General features: G+C 37.3%; 1 protein-coding gene across 1 annotated transcript; it reads right to left on the reverse strand.

Moving 5' to 3' along the window:
• Window positions 1–8,055: 8,055 nt before the first annotated feature.
• LOC139122458 (echinoidin-like) lies at window positions 8,056–18,618 on the reverse strand. The gene is made up of 4 exons (XM_070687845.1): window positions 18,529–18,618; window positions 15,829–16,237; window positions 8,755–8,834; window positions 8,056–8,240 (listed from the first exon to the last, which is right to left on the reverse strand). Exons 2-4 carry the CDS (start codon window positions 16,224–16,226, stop codon window positions 8,215–8,217), a joined length of 504 nt encoding a protein of 167 aa, XP_070543946.1. The 5' UTR covers window positions 16,227–16,237; window positions 18,529–18,618; the 3' UTR covers window positions 8,056–8,214.
• Window positions 18,619–19,310: the final 692 nt, after the last annotated feature.

The following is a 19,310-nucleotide window of genomic DNA, read 5'->3' on the forward strand; positions in this document are numbered from 1 at the left end:
CATCGCGTAGCAAACTATGCTTATTTTGTGTGTTCTCGGGACACTGCTTCATGCCAATCAAAATATAACACGCCAGCAGTTTCATAAACACTTTCTCCTATGACGAACTTGTAGAAGACGATATGACTGGCCGTGCACCATTGAGTAATATCTAACAGTTTCGATAAAAGACTTTCAAATTTGGTTCAAACACACTTATTATAAATAAATAAAAATGGTGAGAGGCATTTTTAAAATAGAAACTCACCTCCCCGAAGCTCAAACATTTTCCCGTTTTCACCAGCACGCCAATCCGCTCAGCATACACGACAACAACAACACGAATTTTCCGAACATACTTTCAGTACCATTTTACAGGTGGTATAACAATAAAATGATGAAGTCAAAGAAGTGGGTACTTATGGAAATGAAGTCAAAAGTTACGTTCCAAAAGGGCCGATAATTATTTTGGGGTAAGACTTAGGAACGGGGGCGTGGTAACGTAGGGGGAAATGATTGAAAAGAAGGGTCCAAATCTTTGTACTATCTGTAAAGATAGTTAAAAAATTAGGACCCTTCTTTCAATCATAGAATACAATGTAATAATAAGCAAATCAAGTATTAAGGTAGCGTATAACCTTAATCGGGTACTTTATGTTAAAAACACGAAAATTAGTTTTTTCCCTGAAAATACTTTCTGTAATATTGATATTCAAGTATAAGAAATATCTTGGTTTCACAAAGCTTCTGTTTTTGGCTGAAATTTTGAGATTGAAAAAAATTACAAGAGGCACAGATGCACATTTTTGCGTTTTGAGATTACCGTTAAATCATGTTTGACAAGAGATTAAGCAGAGCGGCAGCGTCAAAGTATTATCGCATGCACTTTGACTACATCCGCTGTGAAAATCCCATTGACACCTACCATTCACTCCACGTACGTCAAGATCTACGTGTGTGCGTAGCCATAAGGCCTAGAAAGGTGAGCATACCATTTTTTTCTCATTGGAGTGCTGGATTAGATAAACATAACAAAAGAACATTCACACCTTGAGGGATTAAAAGTCTTCTGTTTGTCACCCTAGTTGGTCTGGCAAGGGACTCGGGTTTCAGGTACCATGTAAGTTAATGCAGTCTTTCCCTAATGTGTCATATCATAGTATCTTCATTGTACATAGATTTTTTGTAAACTTTCATTAAGTCAAATCACATATGTATTCTTGATTAGAAAAGTTTGTTAAATATTAAAATTAGTAATTAGCTAAACAGCGTGGTAGACTATTATTCGATCAAAAAACAAACAGTGTTTCATTGTCTTAAAAAAACAATTAGGCAGGAAACTATTATGGCATCAGCTCAATATTTTTCTAAAATTAGTCGGGACAAACACACAAAAATTGACATACATACATTGCATCATTCTATTCCAGCAAATTTCGAAGGTTGTTTACCTCCATTAAAGCCATGTAAACCAAAAGCGGACACAATATTTTTTGTTTTTGTTGTTTTTTGTTGTTTTTTCTTGTTATATAAGATTTTTGAAATATTGGTGGAACCTTTCTAGAGATGTGTTTACTCTCATGAGAAGTCTCATTTTGCTTACCCAAGAAGAAAGTCGAGAAAGTAATGCTTAAGCTTGAGTTTTCTAATCCACAGCCATGCCTGTCTTGATTTAGCTTAAAATGTCAAATGTATGTAAGAAAAACACTTTTATGGTCCCTTGGAAGTGAAGAGAGAGAGAGAGAGAGAGAGAGAGAGAGAGAGAGAGAGAGAGAGAGAGAGAGAGAGAGAGAGAGAGAGAGAGAGGATGAAACAGAAAACAACGGCGGGCATGACACTTTTATACTCTTACAGCGGATCTGTACTTTGACTATCTTGATTACCTTGATTGACCCCATGTCAACCAATTGCTAACTTAGACGCAATAGTTTAAGATAGGCTGTAAGGAAAGTAATTGAATTTGACTTACCGACCTGATGCCATGCTTGTTAAGCTTTAAATATGAAATATGCGAAAGGAAACAGTTTTATGCTGCCATGAAGTGTACAGTGAGGTAGCAAGTGAGCGTCAAAAGAAATTGTCCGTTTCCTAAAAAACAGGAGTAGGCCGAGTGCGGGCGCTCTTTGGAACAGAAATCAAACCTGCCAGCTGAGTGCATAGAACTGCTAGAAATGGCTGAATCTTTTCGTTTTTTCCCCTTCAGATTAAAATAGAAACACTTTTATTGCAGACTAAAATAACATTCAATCATATCATTGACCTTTTCTCGATCACACAGCTGCCCTTTAAGAATATATTTAGTGATGAAGCAATCGGATTATTGGCTAAATATTTACCCCCGGGATGGTCGGATCCAAATGCAGCAAACCATGTCATACCTTGCACTTTTCTATAACAAATGAATACTCTTGCTTCGCAACTTAAATCAGAGAAATCTTCTTATTACAATTTTTCGACCATACAGTCCCTAGCGCATCGACTTTTGGATGAAAAAACTCAACACGCTGATTGACATCTTTCCAATAAAAATATCAAACAGTCCGACATTATTATAGGAGGACTTTTCGCCACAAGACAATCGGTCAACAGCTCGACATTTACTGCGTATATCGCGGGCAGAAAAAAACCCGGTAAACTATGACATGAATGACACTGATTTAGTGAAGCTTAACTTTACGGTTGATGACGTTGATGAACTCCATGTGAACCAGAAGTGGAAACAGCATTTGTGTTTTACTTTGATTTGTTTTTCAGCCTATGAAGACCTTTTGCAATGTCAGCGGGACCTTTCATACGAATTTGTTCACTGTTATGCGAAAAGAGTTGGCAACCGATGAAGATTCTTATACCCTTGCAAAATCGTGAAGTTGTTGACCTTGGTTGACCTTATGTGGTACAAAAGTGTTTATCGTTTTGTTTCTGTTTGTTTTCTTATAGGCCTATCTCAACGTTTTTGCAATGTGGGAGGAATACTTCTGGAGATTTGTTCACTGGAATGTGGAGTGATTGGTTACTCATAAAGACAGTCCGCAAGGAAAGTTGTACTCGAGCTTGAGTTTTCCGATCTGTGGCAATGCATGTTTTTCATTAGCTTAAGATGTGAAATGTTGTGAGAAAACAGTTTATGCTCAAAGCAGGTGCAAGTGAGGTAATAAGTGAGAGTCAAAAATTGCCCTTTCCTGGGAGTATAGCCATGAGGCCGCCAAAGTTCGGGTGTTCTTTGGCCCGAAAGTCAAAACTGCTACTGGAGAGCAAGAGCTACCAAATTGGCAGAATCTTTTCGTTTAGTCCCCTTCAAATTCAAAAACTACACATTGTTTGCAGACTAAGCTCACCATTTTCGACCGTACTGCCGCCGAGTGCCTCAACTTTGGATGAAAATCCTCAACACGCTGGTAGAAATTTTTCCAATCAAAAAATGAACGGTGCTACATTCTTTAAAACGATATTTCACAACGAAACAATTAAACATTAGCTCAATAGGTTGTTCCTGAAATGAGTCGATTCCAAAACAGCAGACCTTAGCATGTCTGACATTTTGTATTGTAGCGAACTTGTAAGGTTGCTGGCCTTGATTGTTAGGTTTAAGTTTCAGATGTAACGTACGCTTTAGAAAACAGTATTATGCTCTCATGGAAGTGAAAAATCAGGTGATGAGTGAGCGTCAGAAATGTTGCTCTTTTCTCGGGAAGCTTGTTTTGCAGACATAGATCACATTTGATCATATAATTGAACTTTTCCCATTATCTAGCCGCCTTGCGGCTCAACTTTTGGATGGAAAAACCTCCACCTCAGTAGACTTGAATCCAGTCAAAAAACAAACTGTGCTACTTTCTTTGAAGAAGACCTTAAGCCGAGATACAGTCAAGCATGAACTCAATATTTCCTAAAATTAGTCGGGACCAAAAACATAAAACAATGGCGTGCCTGACACCGTTCCAATCCAGGAATGTGTCAGGTTGATGAACTTGATGAACCTCCGAGCTGTAAACCAAACTTGGACACAATCGTTTTGGTTTTGATTTTAATTGTGTGTGTTTTGTTGTTTTTTTTGTTTTTGGTTTGTTTGTTTGTTTTTTTTTGGGGGGGGTGGGTGGGTTGTGCTGTCTTAGTTTTTGCAATGCCAAGGGGACCTTTATGATGATTTGTTCACTGTCATGCGAACAGATTTGGTTAATCTAGAAGATAGTCCGCAAGTAAAGTAGTGAACTTAAATTTCCCTACATGCAGCCATGCATATTTAACTCGAGCTTAAAATATGAAATATGCAAGAGAAACCGTTTTATGCTCTAAGAAAGTGAAAAGTGAGATGTGGTATGTGAGAATCAGAAACTGTTGCCCTTTTCCTGAGAGAAGAGTTAAGGAATCGGCCGACGTAGTTCGAACGCCCTTTGGCCCCAAATATCAAAACTGCCGCCGGAACGAAAGCGCTATACAAAATGGTTGAATCGTTCCTTTTTTCCAGTACCTTTACAATTCATATAAATACACTTGCTTTGTAGATTGAGATCAAATAAATCATTTTATTGACCTTTTTCGACTATGTCGCCTAGCGCCTCAAGATTTTGATGAGGAAACCTCAAAACGCTTGTAGAAATCTTTCCAATTCAAAACGAAACTGAGTGCTGCTTTCTTTCATGACAACATTTAACCACAAGACAGTCGGGCATCAGTTCAAAAGATTTTTTTTTCTGAAATTAATCGGGTCCAAAAAACAGCAAACCATTGCTCAGCTGACATTGTTATACTGCAGAGAACATGTAAGGTTCATAGCCTTGATTGTCAGCTTGATAACAAATATATGATGACAAATGTACTTGCGAAAGTGCACAGTGAGGTGACGAGTGAGCGTCAGAAAATGTCACGGTTGTCGGCCGAGTGCGGGCGCTGTTTGATGCGAAGTCAAAACTACCGCCGAAGCGCAAGAGCAACACAAAATGGATGAATCTTTCCGTTTTCCCCTTGGAAATTATAAGAATATCAGTTGCTTTGCAGACTAAGATCACATTCAATCATATTATTGACCTTTGTAGACCGTTTAGAACTTTTGGGGGAAAACCTTGACACGTTGGTTGAATTTAATGACACTCAAACAACAAACAGCTCTACTTTATTTCTTCTAAAATACATTTAGCAACGAATACGAAAGGAACTACTTTGGGAGATTTAAATATTCAAAGTTCTTAAACGTGTTAGGTGCCCTTTAGCTGATGTTGCAATATTACAAATTACTCATAAAACAAGTATCTTACTCAAAAAATAAAGTAGATAAGCAGGCCGTCAATATGCAGATTAAACCGACATTACTTCACCATCCAATTATCCAAAATTAGTTTCAATCGTGTTTACGAAAAAATCGGGCATCAGGTCAATATTTTCTCCTTATTATTCAAGAAGAAAAACAGCAAAACATTGCATACCGAACACCTTTCTACTGTGGCAAATATATAAGGCTGATGACCTTGACTGACTCCATGTCAACCAAAAGTGGACATTTTTCCCCTTTTGTTTTGTTTTGTCGTATTTACCCATTTAAACATTTTGCGCAGTCGGTAAAACCTTTTTTTGATATTTGTTCACAGTCATGCGAAGTGATTTGATTACGCATTGTCCGTTTGGAAATTGACTGTCCTTTTGGAAATTAATTCTTTTGTTCGAGTTTTCCGACCTACAGCCGTGTATGTATGGCTTAAATGATAGCTTTTCCTCACACAGATCTAGGCGTACCAAGATATGTCTATCAGAGCTAAGAATCACAACTGGTATCGTCTATTAATTGTTGTTTCATGATGCGGCAAATTAGGACCATGCTTTATTGTCAGTATACGACATGGCGTGCAAACACGCTTACATCCGGGTTACTTACATGTCAATCAATCATAACATCTGATGTTATAATGCTGATTGGTCAATGTATCACCAGTTAACAAAATCCAATGTGACAAAGTATTTAAGTATTTAAATCAATATATGAAAAAGAAAATGTCATTGTAGATACATAACCATCAGGCTGGACACCGACCCTTGTAATTTTGGAAAGTATGTTTATTATAAACAGTTCACCAATACGAAGTCACCATGAAACTTTCCAGAATTATTTTCTGTATTTGGTGAGACGTTGGATCATGCCTCACTACAGGCGCAATACGGAGTCTGTATACTTGATCTTTGATGATCCTTACTGTCAGGTGCGTAACCAAGTTGAAAGAATTTCCGAGACGGAGATAGAAATAAGAAGTGTAAGACATATGAAAAGGTCTGTCAGTCATATCTCCTTTGCCAAAAGAGAAATGGATAGACTTTATAAGCAGCCACAAAAACAAAAGGCTGTTAATCAATTTAATAAGTTAAGAATTGTCAAAGCTGGCCAAAGATTTCTTGGCCCGGGAAAGGAATTTTTGGCCTCTTCGAACTTTTCTGAATGTCTGTGCGACCTCTCAGGAGGTCTGTTCACTGCTGTGCGTAGAGTTGTGGTTTCGCACGATGACAGTCCGTATGCAAAGTTACGTAGTACTTCAAGTTTTAGTTTTCAAACCTCCAGCTACACTATATTCGCTTTAGAATAAGATATGAAAGATTTATGAGAAAACAATTTTATGCTACCATGAAAGTATAGAATGAGGTGAACTGACGAGTTAGCATTTTACCTGACTCCTCACACATCAAGTCACCTTATGCAGGAGCTACTTGGCTGCCAAGTTTAACCCGCCGACTTGGTACAAGAGCATCTCAAAATGGCTGAGTCCTTCCGACTTCTGCGGAGAAATTCAATTTCTACCAAACTTATATACGATCATCTTCTTGGCCTTTTCCAACGTAACAGTAACCTAGCGGCTAATTTATTCGACAGAAATCCTTCACAAGTTTGTAGCCTTTAATCTCATATGGTAGCTGTCATTATTGACCTTGGGCCGGAGGAAGCTGAGGGGAGTCACTCAAAAATTCGAAATCTACAGGGGGGTTGCTCAAAATGTAGTCAGAAAGAAAGGAGGTTACTCGATTTTGGTGCATAATAAATTGAAACTCCTCTCAGATTGCACCATTGCACACAATTTCCCAAATTTTCGATGTTAGAGGGCGGACAACCCCTCGTGCTCTCCCGTTTGTAGTGTTCTTACATTTTTACTGGGTAAAAATATGAAAAAAAACCTTTCAGATTTCACCAGCCTGCACTATTGCACACATCAATTTCTAAAAAATTTCCGAGCAAGAAAGAGGGCGCCCCTGGTAATCTGACCCTTGCCCTCAGCATTTTTGCATGCTCTACCTGTACTTTCAAAGTCTGCCCTGTCAGATATCCTAATATAAACGCTGTCATGCTACCCATCCATATCGACACTAGTGATAGCGGGAGCTTTTAGATCTATATTTTGTTGTGACTTTGAATTGAATTTCATTTTGTTTGTATCACCTCTTTTACCTCTCTGTACCGTCACGAGATAAGTGATGATAATATTGATATTTAAATTTTCTAAGTGAGGTGTCTATCAAAATTTCTGTTTTAGAGAGGGGTTACTCGAAATTACAGTTTCCGATGAGATTCCCAGGCCGTCAATAATGACGACTCACTAAAAAACTAAAAGGGTGACATTCGTTATAAAAGAGTTGTTTTCACCAACAAAATGATGAAACACTACCTTCATGTTTTTTTTTTTCGCTTCCTACCGGCTATTTACTTGTGTTTTGGCTTTGTAAAACATAGTGCAGAAGTTTTTGGATGTAGCTGTGCGCTCCCAATTTATATTTTAATCTTTAAATTGACAGGTAGTCATCAACATGTCAATATCATGCATTTCTTCTTCTGATAGAGACTGCTTGATTTCTTCAGTTGTTACGCGTCTTCAAAGAAACCATCGATAGGGAAACCATAAACTCTTTCAGATTATGAAAGTCAGATCAAAATACATTATCTGCTACTCTAGGCAAAACCCTTATAAGGTCTGTGTGAAAATCAGGATGCATTTCGATCGTTGATCAAGATTTTATTGTCTAATAGGACGCACACTAAAATACATATTGTTTTAGTTCCCGATTTAAGCATTTTCGAAATGAAGCCACGTGTGCCGAACGACTTGCTTGCTTGTTAACGATTTATTTCACTACATTTTGTCGCACGTTGGCGATAATGTTACAGTAAGCTACAGTGAAATGCCAAAAATATGTTATCGAAACAACATCAGATGGCGCGATTACGTATCCTGTGTTTCATGTGTCAAAAGATCGGTGGAGTTTCTATTACGGCTTGGAATGACAAAAGGGATCTGAAACAAAGAAACAAAACAGCTGTAGATGAAAACACACTTAATATTTGTGTGCTTGACTTATAAACTATATTAGAAATTGCAGCAACAAATAACTATACATATATAAGAAAGTCTTTCGTATCTTTTGAAATATGCAAATAAGTTCGTCGCCTGAGGAGTTAGTGTGAGTTGGAATTTCCATATATTTTTTAATTTTCAATTTCTTAGATGCTTTGGTATTTGTTTACTTTAATATGCTTGTTTTAACTAACATTCTAAACACAGATATGCAAACACAAGGCAGTTAGAAAATCGAAATCTTCCCTTCCATCAACGATTTTAAGATTTAATCTTACAAACGCTTTTTATATATAATATGACATGATATCGATGTAATGCTGAAGCTTTAGTTTACAACAACTGTTGTCGAATGTGTTTGAAGCGAACAGATTTAAAAATGCACTCTGTCTCAAGACATTCTCTGTTGCTTACAATACATGCCATACATAACACATAATTATTTTGTACATACCTGGAATTTCACAGATAATGCCCTTTGGTCGGAAGTCGCAGTATTCATCGTCCCAAAGACCACCGTGACCGAACCTGAACCTGTTGGGATTAATAGATATGGTGTAACCTGTGAAAGGGTAAGCTCTGCCACGGGTTATTATAAAAGACATGAAGTGAAGCCGAAAACACAGAGGAAGACAGCCAGACAGTCAGACAGACAGACAGACAGACAGACAGGCAGAGACAGAGAAACAGTGACAATAGGGTGTTTTCTTATTATTATTATTATTATTATTATTATTATTATTATTATTATTATTATTATTACAAGTTTAGGGGCTATAAGTATTATATAGAAATCTAATAACAGTTCATTGAAGCTGTGTTGGAATTCTGAAAAAGAGGTGTTGTTTATTTTAATTTTGTCAATGGGGTGACTTCCAATTGTCGTACGTGCAGCGCAGAATTATGCGTCATACTGTTCGGAGAGAGGGCGATATCATTAACACAAGGGGTAATGCTTGTCGGAAAAGTGCCATTAAGCAGTTTAAGCGATACCAGCAGGCCTAGACTTTTTTAATTTTGTGCGAACTTCATGGATACACGTTCAATCAGTTCAATTTAATTTCTTCCATCAAAACTCACGATTATGAAAAAGATTTCCAACATAAATTAACAATCTCTCTCTCTCTCTCTATCTCTCTCACTCTCTCTGTGCAGTGAAATTTCTTTTCTGCAACCACCGAACCTCGTAAGCCTCATATTGGCATTGCAGAATAAACATTTTTTGCATATCACATATTTCGCCCGGCCAGAGTAGTCTGGCAGAGCATGCGATTTGCGTTCTTCACTGTTGGAACACGCGCAATTCACGCGCACGCCCTTCAGAGAGCATGCGCAATTGAGTCTATGTGCGCGTGTCAGTAATGCTCGTGCTATCGTGTCGTTGAACAGTTGAATGTTGACAGAAACTGGAATTACTGCAGAGAATACTTTTCAGGATATCACATGTGAGTGTTAAGGTACCAAGTAGGACGTTTAGGAAATTCTTTCAGAAAGTTCAAGCCGCCTGTGGCCATTTTGTGGAGTATAAGCTTGTAAGCTTACGTAACTGCAGCGTATTTATACTGTAGGCCCTACATATTGCCGGAACATAAGCTTATGCGATGGAAGTTTGTGTTTCACGTCGTGCAATCATTCAGATGGAAACGCCGCCCTTCTACAAACTTCGAAAAAACAGGGTGACAGACTTTGGAATGCTAACTCTTGTATAAAATGACGTAATTTAATGAGAAGACATTTGTATTCGAGCACGGCTACAGTTTTGGATTCGAGAACTCTCATCATGGCGGATTCACTGAAACAGTCAGTTATGTTCTCAACTGCAATCCAGAGGGTGAGTCGAACTTTTTCCTATGTCCATGTAGCACTTGTGCAAAATTAAGCGAATCCACAGGCCTTTGGCGAATCAATAAATGCGTTTTTCACCAAGTTGAAAGGTGGACAGATTAATTATTTTTGTCGCATGTCAATAGTTTGATATGACTATCGCCTTTTACAATAATACTGGCTATTCCATTGAGCATTGTGCTACAGGTCAAAATCTTATTCCCCAGGTTGACGTTGATATACATATGTAGAGATTTTTATAGAAACTATTCCATAGCTATTTACATTCTTTATCACTTTTTGCGTTTTGCGGTTTTGCGGTTTCCTGTTTTTTGTTAGCCGATTAGCCGGCACACGCCAAAACGACTAATCTTTGCGGTTTTCTATAATTGTGAGTTTGCACACGCCAAAACGATTAGTCTATTGAGATCGTATTTCTGGGCACGCGCACGTTTACTTAGTCTCACTGTTTACCTCCGGTTGGTAACTGCAACCGCAGTTTAATTGACAGCCGATTCTTTATATTTAGGGTAAATTGTTGCAATAAGTGTTTCTACGACGTTCGCACAAGCGAGGACCCTATATGATGTCAAGTAGGGCAAGTATTAAACGTGAAACATTTATCTTGTAATATTTCCCCCTTGTCTTGGCCTGCTGGATTTAAAAAAGTGTTTAAAGGTATACAGGCACCATGTTCAAATTTAGCCGTTGCTACCATGGAAAGGGATCCAGCTAATCATAGAGTTTATGGGGTCACGCCAGGTCACACTAAAATAATGAACCACTACATGGTCATAATTTTACTATAGTTAAACAATAAGAAATAATTTGTCTTCATTATTCTTCCTGGAATGAGGCAAAGAAATCATTAATTGTAAATCCATAAAATAAATAATTACCAGTGAATCATGTGTTAACTAAAAAAACTGTGCGCTACTGTTACTGCTTGTGATAAATAATGGTACATTGGGTGCTAAGGGGCATTGGGTTCATAAAATTAATTTGAGATACTAGTAGAATTAATTTTATCACAAAATTAATTTGAAGGCATAAACTTGATTCGATGAATGCATAATATTAAAGTTAGTAATATACTATATAACACTTATTTGAGATGACTGCATGAAACAAAATTAAAAATGCTTGAAAAATTATTTCTGGTCCATATAAAGTTAATTCTAACAGACTAAATCAACGGAAAAAATAATTTTGACCAGAATGGCCCCAATATACATTATCTTTATTATTATACACCTTCGTCTGCAATCTATGGAGTTTTCTTCGTACAGTAAATTTCGGTATCAGAGGACGCAGAGTCCAATAACTTTGACGCGGAGTACAATAACTTTTGGTGTTATTGAACGGTATTGACCTTTGACCTCAAAACACCATTACGGTCAATGCGGGGAAATACTTCTAAACATTCGGTACTTCACAAAGTTAGTAGTGGTGAATCAAAAGCCTGTGAATTCGGGTGAAATTATGCTGCCGACCTACAATTTCTAACACGTAAGCTTACACTGCGCTGCGCGGGTTTGAAATTTCGTTTTGTGCGCTTAGCGGACGCGCTTAACCCGTTCTCAGTTTGCTCGCGATCGCTCAGTGCAGTGCGGGACGGGCATCCCCCAAAAAGCTTTAATTTTGATTTTTTCGAGGTATAATTGAATTAAAAAAGGTGTATAATAATGAGGTTATTCCCAAAATACCGGGATTTATGTCCGAGTACATTTTTAATAGGAATTAGGGAAAAAGTAACATTTTCGATGCCAAAATAGTTTCCATGGCAACTTGAAACATTAAAATAAGTCTGGTTTTTGTGTTCTCTGACCCGAACTACCCCACTAGATAATTTTCATATCAATCAAAGTAACTTTTCATGGGATATTAGAAAAATTGAAATTTTCAACCCCTAAAATGGTTACCATGGAAACATGGGGCAGTGAAATCGATATCATATTTGGTCTTTTCGACCAAAAATACCCTAATGGTGAAATTTTCACGGAAATTGAACCTATTATTATTCGCGTTATTATTTCTATATAATACTTATATTAATTACAAGTTTAGGGGCTATAAGTATTATATAGAAATCTAATAACAGTTCATTGAAGCTGTGGGAATTCTGAAAAAGAGGTGTTCGAATGCAGGCCGATCGTGGCAGTCGTGGGCGCGCACAAAACAAGGCACAGCGACTTTGGAGAGTCTATGCCAGTGTATTTGCTGCAAATATACCTTCACGCATACGCACTCGTTTGCCAGTGTAGTCTGCCAATATGAGCATGCGCAATTGAGTTCACCTGCGCGTGAATGTGTAGTCTGTACACTACGTCTCGTGCTATAATCTTGTCATTGAGCTTTGCATGTTGACAGAAACTGGAATTACTGCAGAGAATACTTTTCAGGACATCACAAGTGAGTCCCTAAGGTAACAAGTAGGACGTTTAGGAAATCCTTTCAGAAAGTTCACGCCGCCTGTGGCCATTTTGTGGAGTATAAGCTTATACGTACCTGGAGTGACGGTATACAGTATTTCTACTGTACATATTGCCAGATAATATGCGATGGAATTTTGCGTTTCACGTCGTTCAATCATTCAGATGGAAATGCCGGCCTTCTTCAAACTTTGAAAAAAATCAGGGTGACAGACTTTGGAATGCTAACTCTTTTATAACAATGACGTTGAAGACATTTGTATTCGAGCTCGGCAACATTTTTTGATTTGAGAACTCTCATCATGGCGGATTCACTGAAACAGTGAGTATTCAACAACTTTTTCCTATGTCCATGTAGCACTTGTGCAAAAATAAGCGAGTCCACAGGCCTTTGGCGAATCAATAAATGCGTTTTTCACCAAGCTGAAAGGTTGAAAGATGCGTCCGTCACTTGGGGACGAGCTAGATAAATGCAGTCAAACCCAGCTGGGCATAGAAATTTGCCATAGTATGACTTTGTTCTGGAGACGACCGGCCATGCGGTGGAACTTTGCAACAAAGTTTCCATATCTGAACTGACGTACTTGAATGACAGGCACAGGAAACGATGGCCAATAAAAACGCATTGTCGTTGCATTTTGATAATAATGTATCAATCTAAATGACACGGAAATTATGCCTCCTCCCAACAGAAGGGCCATGGTCTATTTTGAGCCCTGCTACAGTATGTCTCAGTGCTGAAAAGGCCATATTGTTGTCATGTTGTCATGGCGACTTTTAAAATTTGCATACAACTGTGAGAGTACAACGGGTTGTTTATAGGTCACAAAACTTTTGAGTCCCACTGTCGTCCATTACACCTGTTTCCTTGGGCATTAAAGGTGTGCAAGTATACACATCAAAAGACTAGAAAATTCACTTCATGGGCAGAACCTTGTAAAATAGCCCTTTCTTGTCTGGTTATCGAAAAAAATACCCCTGATCTAAAATATGCATGGGCTAATAGCCAGTGTCACCGGGCTACCAACTTCAGAATATGGTTGCCCAAGTGGACTACCAGGGAAAAAAGGTTAATTTCGAGCCCTGGGCAATATTAAACATGAAACATTTAACTTGTAATATTTCCCCTTGTCTTGGCCTGCTGGGTTAAAAAAAATGTTTAAAGGTATACAGGGATCATCTTCAAATTTAGCCATTGCTACCATGGAAAGGGGAGATCTAGCTAATCATCAGAATCATAGAGTTTATGGGGTCACGCCAGGTCACACAAAAAATAATGCACCACTACACGGCAATAATTTTACTTTAGTTAAACAATCAGAAATATATAATTTGTCTTCATTATTCTTCCTGGAATGAGGCAAAGAAATCAAAATAAATTATTATAAAATGAACATTATTATACGTCGTTAATTATAAATCCATAAAATAAATAAGTACCAGTGAATTATGTTTTAAATAAAACAAAAAAAAAAACTGTGCGCTCCTGTTACTGCTTGTGATAAATATAATGGTACATTGGGTGATAAGGAGGATTGGGTTCGGATACTAGTAGAATTAATGTCAGGACATAACATTAATTTGAAGGCATAGACTTAATTCGATAAATGCATAATAAGTTAGTAATATACTATATAACACTTATTTGGGATGACTGCATGAAACACAATTAAAAATGCTTGAAAAATTATTTCTGGTCTATGTAAAATTAATTCTAACACACTATTAAAATTAACGGAAAACATAATTTTGACCAAAATGGCCCCAATATACATTATCTTTATTATTCTTTCGAGAATGAAGGCAGAGAAATTACAATTATTATTATCGAACAAATGTTAAAAGTTGTTACTTAGAAATCCATAAAATAAATAAAAAACTGTGAATTATGTTTTAATATAGACCCTCTCGAGGTTCTATGGTTTTAAATAAAAAAGCTGTGGTTACCGAAATGGTTACTATGGCAACATAAACAAAAAATGAACATGGAGTTCATGCTGTTACAAATACACTTAGGAGAACATTTATATAGTAAATGGGATTACTTTTAAAATTGAAATTTTAAAACGCAAATAGGTTACTATGGAAACACAGGGTAGTAAAAATGGATTTGTCTTTCTAACCCGAAATAACCCTTTGGTATAATATTTCTGTTGATTACTGGATTTTTACACTGGATATTTGGTCTTTCTAACCCAAAATATCCCTTTGATATAACACATTCTGTTGATTCCTGGATTTTAGATGGAATCTTTGAAAAACTGGTAATTTTTACTCCTGAATGGTTGCCATGGAAACATCTTACATTAAAATGAGTGTGATTTTTTTGGTGTGCTAACCAGAAAAACCCTTATTATCAATTTTTACATCAATCAATAGTTCTTTAATAGGAATTAGGGAAAAAGTAACATTTTCAATCCCAGAATAGTTACCATGGCAACTCAAAACATTAAAATAAGTCTGGTTTTTTGTGTTCTCTGACCCGAACTCCCCCCGCTAGATAATTTTCATATCAATCAAAGTAACTTTTCATTGGATATTAGAAAAACTGAAATTTTCAACCCCTAAAATGGTTACCATGGAAACATGGGGCAATAAAATCGATATCATATTTGGTCTTTTCGACCCAAAATACCCTTATGGTGAAATTTTCACGGAAATTGAACCTATTATTATTCGCGTTATTATTTCTATATAATACTTATATTAATTATTATTATTATTATTATTATTATTATTATTATTATTATTATTATTATTATTATTATTTTATTATTATTATTATATTGAATACCATACACTTAAAAAATCTTTAAGTATTTAATGTATTATGATACCAGTATTTTAAAATAAATAATAACACATGCATAAAACTATCATAGACGAATACACTTTCAGTCGATGAAAAAGAAATCTAAATTTTACTATAACCCAAACGGGATTCGAACCCCCACACACTCACGGCAACATCGCCTAGCTGATAGGCCTCACACAAAACCAGTCAGCCACTGCTTCCAACCCAACCTTGTTTAATTGTAAACACGCCGAATTTTAAACGCGCTTGGGATAGAAACGGCAACTGTGAATTAATGATCGCTTTGAGCGAGAATCGTCAGCGAAAATGGTTATCATAAGAATAAAATTTTAAAAAAAAATTAAAATCATTTGGCTATAATTTAGTCATTTAAAGTGCTATAATTTAGTCATTGAAAGTCTGGTAAGATAGTTTTCACTGTAATTCTTTTGATTTTTAATGTCTGACGTATTCTTACCAAAGTTGAACACAATCTTGCCCATCTTCTGTGTTTTTCTTTGTATTGTTGTTTGGCTCGCCTGGTGCCCAGTTGCGGAAGTCAAAGGGGCACAATGCTCCTCCATCACTCCAGAAGTATTCACCCTCCGTCGCGCCGTCTCTAAGACCAATCCAGAACCCGTATTTGGGAATGCAAGAACTTGTATCCATACCATTGCTGGTGATGTGGCCTCTGATGGCATTATCGATAGCTAGAGTACGCAATGATGCAAGGCGACCTGGTGGTCCACCAGGCTGTATGGAAAGGGTGCTGCAAAACTCAGCCGCTTTCTGTTGGTATGGGCGAACGGTAGTGTCTTGTTGACAGAAGACTTTATACACCATGCAATTGCAATCATCGTTTACGCACTCTTCCATCGTGAAATTGCCTGTGAAGAGCATAATTGAAAGCAGTGACATTACAACTCTTGAAAGCGTAATGATTGAGGAGGTCTGCATTCTGATGCACACACGTTTTTGATATGCATACAACTGTTATATGTACTATGGAAACATTCATCGTATAGTCGCACACATGCACAAATGTTAATCAAAAATAACAAGAATATCTTCTTAAATAGCGACTTTTTATATCACTTAAGTAAGTCGGCTCGATAACAAACTTAGGAAAATTCATAAAGCCGTTAACTTTCGTTTTATACAAGCTTTATAAATCTGACTTGCTTTGCAGAAGACAGTGATAAACTTTCCTCTATAATAATTAGCTGTGAATTAGAACCTGATTATATGAATGCAAGACTTGATAAACTGAACTAGAAAATGTTTTAAGTCGTGCAAATTACCTTTTTGTGATAAACAGGGAAAAGACTGACTTTAGAACCATGTGGCTGATATCTGAATACGGTTTCATTTGTAACGATACAACACTTAAGGTATATAAGACCTACAAGCATTAACGGGTGCTCAGACAAAAGAATATATAGCATAAAGCATTCACACAAACAGCTACATGCTTTTGATTATGTCGCTAAATATAGCAAGAAAAAACGTGCATTCGCACAATAATCGGGTGTTTCACTACTTGTAGTTATATAAATTTACAAATGACGCAAGGTTTTATTTATATATATATATATTATCACATGAACTGGCCCGTATCTCCACCTGTGTGACGTACACCAGCACAGATAAGAAATCCATATTACCCCTGTTGTACGTCATCATATTACCCCTGTTGTACGTCATCAACCGGAACTTTTTTCCTGCATGGTACCTTTCTACCTGCACGTCGAGACGCGACGAACACAGACCGATTTGTCGCGATCGATGCCGTGTGCTCATGACAATTTTACAAAAAAGGTGACCCGACAAATCCGCACATGGAAACACAGACGGCATGTCCAACGAACTTTCGAGCCGCAAAAACTGTAACTATTACTGAGAATCGAATGGGGATACCGTTGATCGTTTTTAATGGCTCAGTAACGTCGCGTCGTGGCTAGGCTCCAGTCGAGTCGTAATGGCATATGGAAGTCGTACCTGTATAGTACCTGGCGATCCCGGTTGGCGATAAACCTGAAATCTACACCTCAACGTACGTTCAACTGAATAAATGAGTACAGTATAATCTTCGGGAAAGCGACATAGGAGGCAAAAGCATAAGTCATTCGACTAACAACGATAAATGTCCTTCATCACACAAAAAAATTCGTAAAGTAGCTCGGAATCAAACCCTCAGCGTAAGGCTGTAGCGAAGATAACTCTTCAGTGCAGCGCCGTGGAACCCGATGTATTTCGAGAGTTGACTCAGACAACACACACATCAGAACGGAGTTTCCGTCAAGTAATAAATTAGGATGTATCTACGGGCGAGATATGTGTCACTGCAAACATCAAAGTCCGTCAGACGAAAACATTGACGACCGAGATCGGGATCCGATTTGACACCGGCGGAGACCGGTGACGGCAGCGTTGTGGCCACACACAAACAAACAATACATGCGATGTGGTCTACTATATTTGTGTCATCGAATTGAATCTTTCGCGCTCGCCAAAGTCGAAAACTTGTGTGATTTTTTCAAAAGCCACAGCATCTCTAAGAATGAGAAATACTGTTTCGATCGTGTCGTTGCATTTTACTTCATAAATCTATTCGTAAATTACTAAATATTGTAAATACTAGGGCTATCCGTCGCTAGCGCTGTGAAAGCCATGTCCGCCGATAGACGACTTGCCTGGCATCGACAGCGCGAGACAATGATTGACACGTTCACGTGACCGAATCCGTGTGTCTGATTGGTAGAAATACCGTTCCATGTATCAAAATTTGAACTTAATGGGATTTATGAATGAAAGTATCTGCTGGGTGACGGGCCGCTTTACCCGTTAAATGAAAGTGATCCGCGTAAATAAAAGACAAATCGCGACGAAATTCATGCAATTTGTTACAACAATTTTGATTCCTCTGCGTCAAAAGAAAAATAAGAAGACTGTTCATGTGATAAATATATAATCCCATGGTATTTTTCTCTGTTTGACGTCATCGTACACTCGTGTTTTTCGCGGAGCCGCACAACTTCTCGCCTTCGGCTTGAAGTTGTACGGCTCCGCGAAAAACACTCGTATACGATGACGTCAAACAGAGAAAAATACCATGGGATTATATATAAATATATATATATGAAACTAATAATGAGCCTTCGTGAGCAGGGTGACTTACTTGGACCTTGCTACTCCGTCATGAGGTTTAAAAAGAGAAAATAAGTTAATTAGTCGATTGACGTTTTATATCAAGAACCACAACATATAGTGCAACATCTTATTTTCGATGAATCGTGCATTTCGAGCTTATCTGATAAATCTCTTATCTTTTGCGTGATTTGAATGAAACCGAAGCCCTACTGTTACTCGAGTAAGACTTTATCTTTAAAAATAACAGACCTAGACAATGAACTCGACTCTACGACGTACGATAAACAGTCTCTTCAAACCATACCATATATCACAGTGTCCACTAAAGCTCCTTTCTCGCGCCTTAAATGGTCCCTGATTTACTTTTGTATTGTTTATTTCATAGCGCTACAAATTTTCAAAGTCCTTAATTTTCTTTTGCCTTTCTATTTAAACCATTTTCTATATGTATCTTATATGAATAATTAAAATACTCGTGGTTCTAGTAACCGTAGTATATATGCTCCTTCATTCAAGACAAGTACTGGTCAAAGGTCATTTATTGATCGCGCATTATCATTTGGAATGATATTCCTCTTTCTATTAGAAACATCGGGAGTTTGCCATATTTTAAAATTCAGTTATGTAATTTTCTTTGCCACATATATATGAATGAAGGTTTTTCTCTCGATTACTCTGTCTTTATTCCTTTCTCACAAGCTTAATTTCAAACAATATGTTGTTGGACTGTATCAATAATTGCTCACTGCTCTTCAAGTGATAATATTTATTCTCTTGCATTGTTATAGTTTGTTCTTCGTTTGTATAATG

Source organism: Ptychodera flava, chromosome 2, assembly GCF_041260155.1.
Source record: "Ptychodera flava strain L36383 chromosome 2, AS_Pfla_20210202, whole genome shotgun sequence".
NCBI classification, from domain to species: Eukaryota; Metazoa; Hemichordata; class Enteropneusta; family Ptychoderidae; genus Ptychodera; species Ptychodera flava.

Excerpts from the sequence above, each read along its gene's own strand:
- LOC139122458 (XM_070687845.1), bottom strand. The coding sequence starts at position 16,226 with ATGGAAGAGTGCGTAAACGATGATTGCAATTGCATGGTGTATAAAGTC. Across the intron at positions 8,835-15,828 it reads CAAGATTGTGTTCAACTTTG|GTTCAGGTTCGGTCACGGTG; the intron begins GTAAGAATACGT and ends TAATCCCAACAG. Across the intron at positions 8,241-8,754 it reads CATTATCTGTGAAATTCCAG|ATCCCTTTTGTCATTCCAAG; the intron begins GTATGTACAAAA and ends TCTTTGTTTCAG.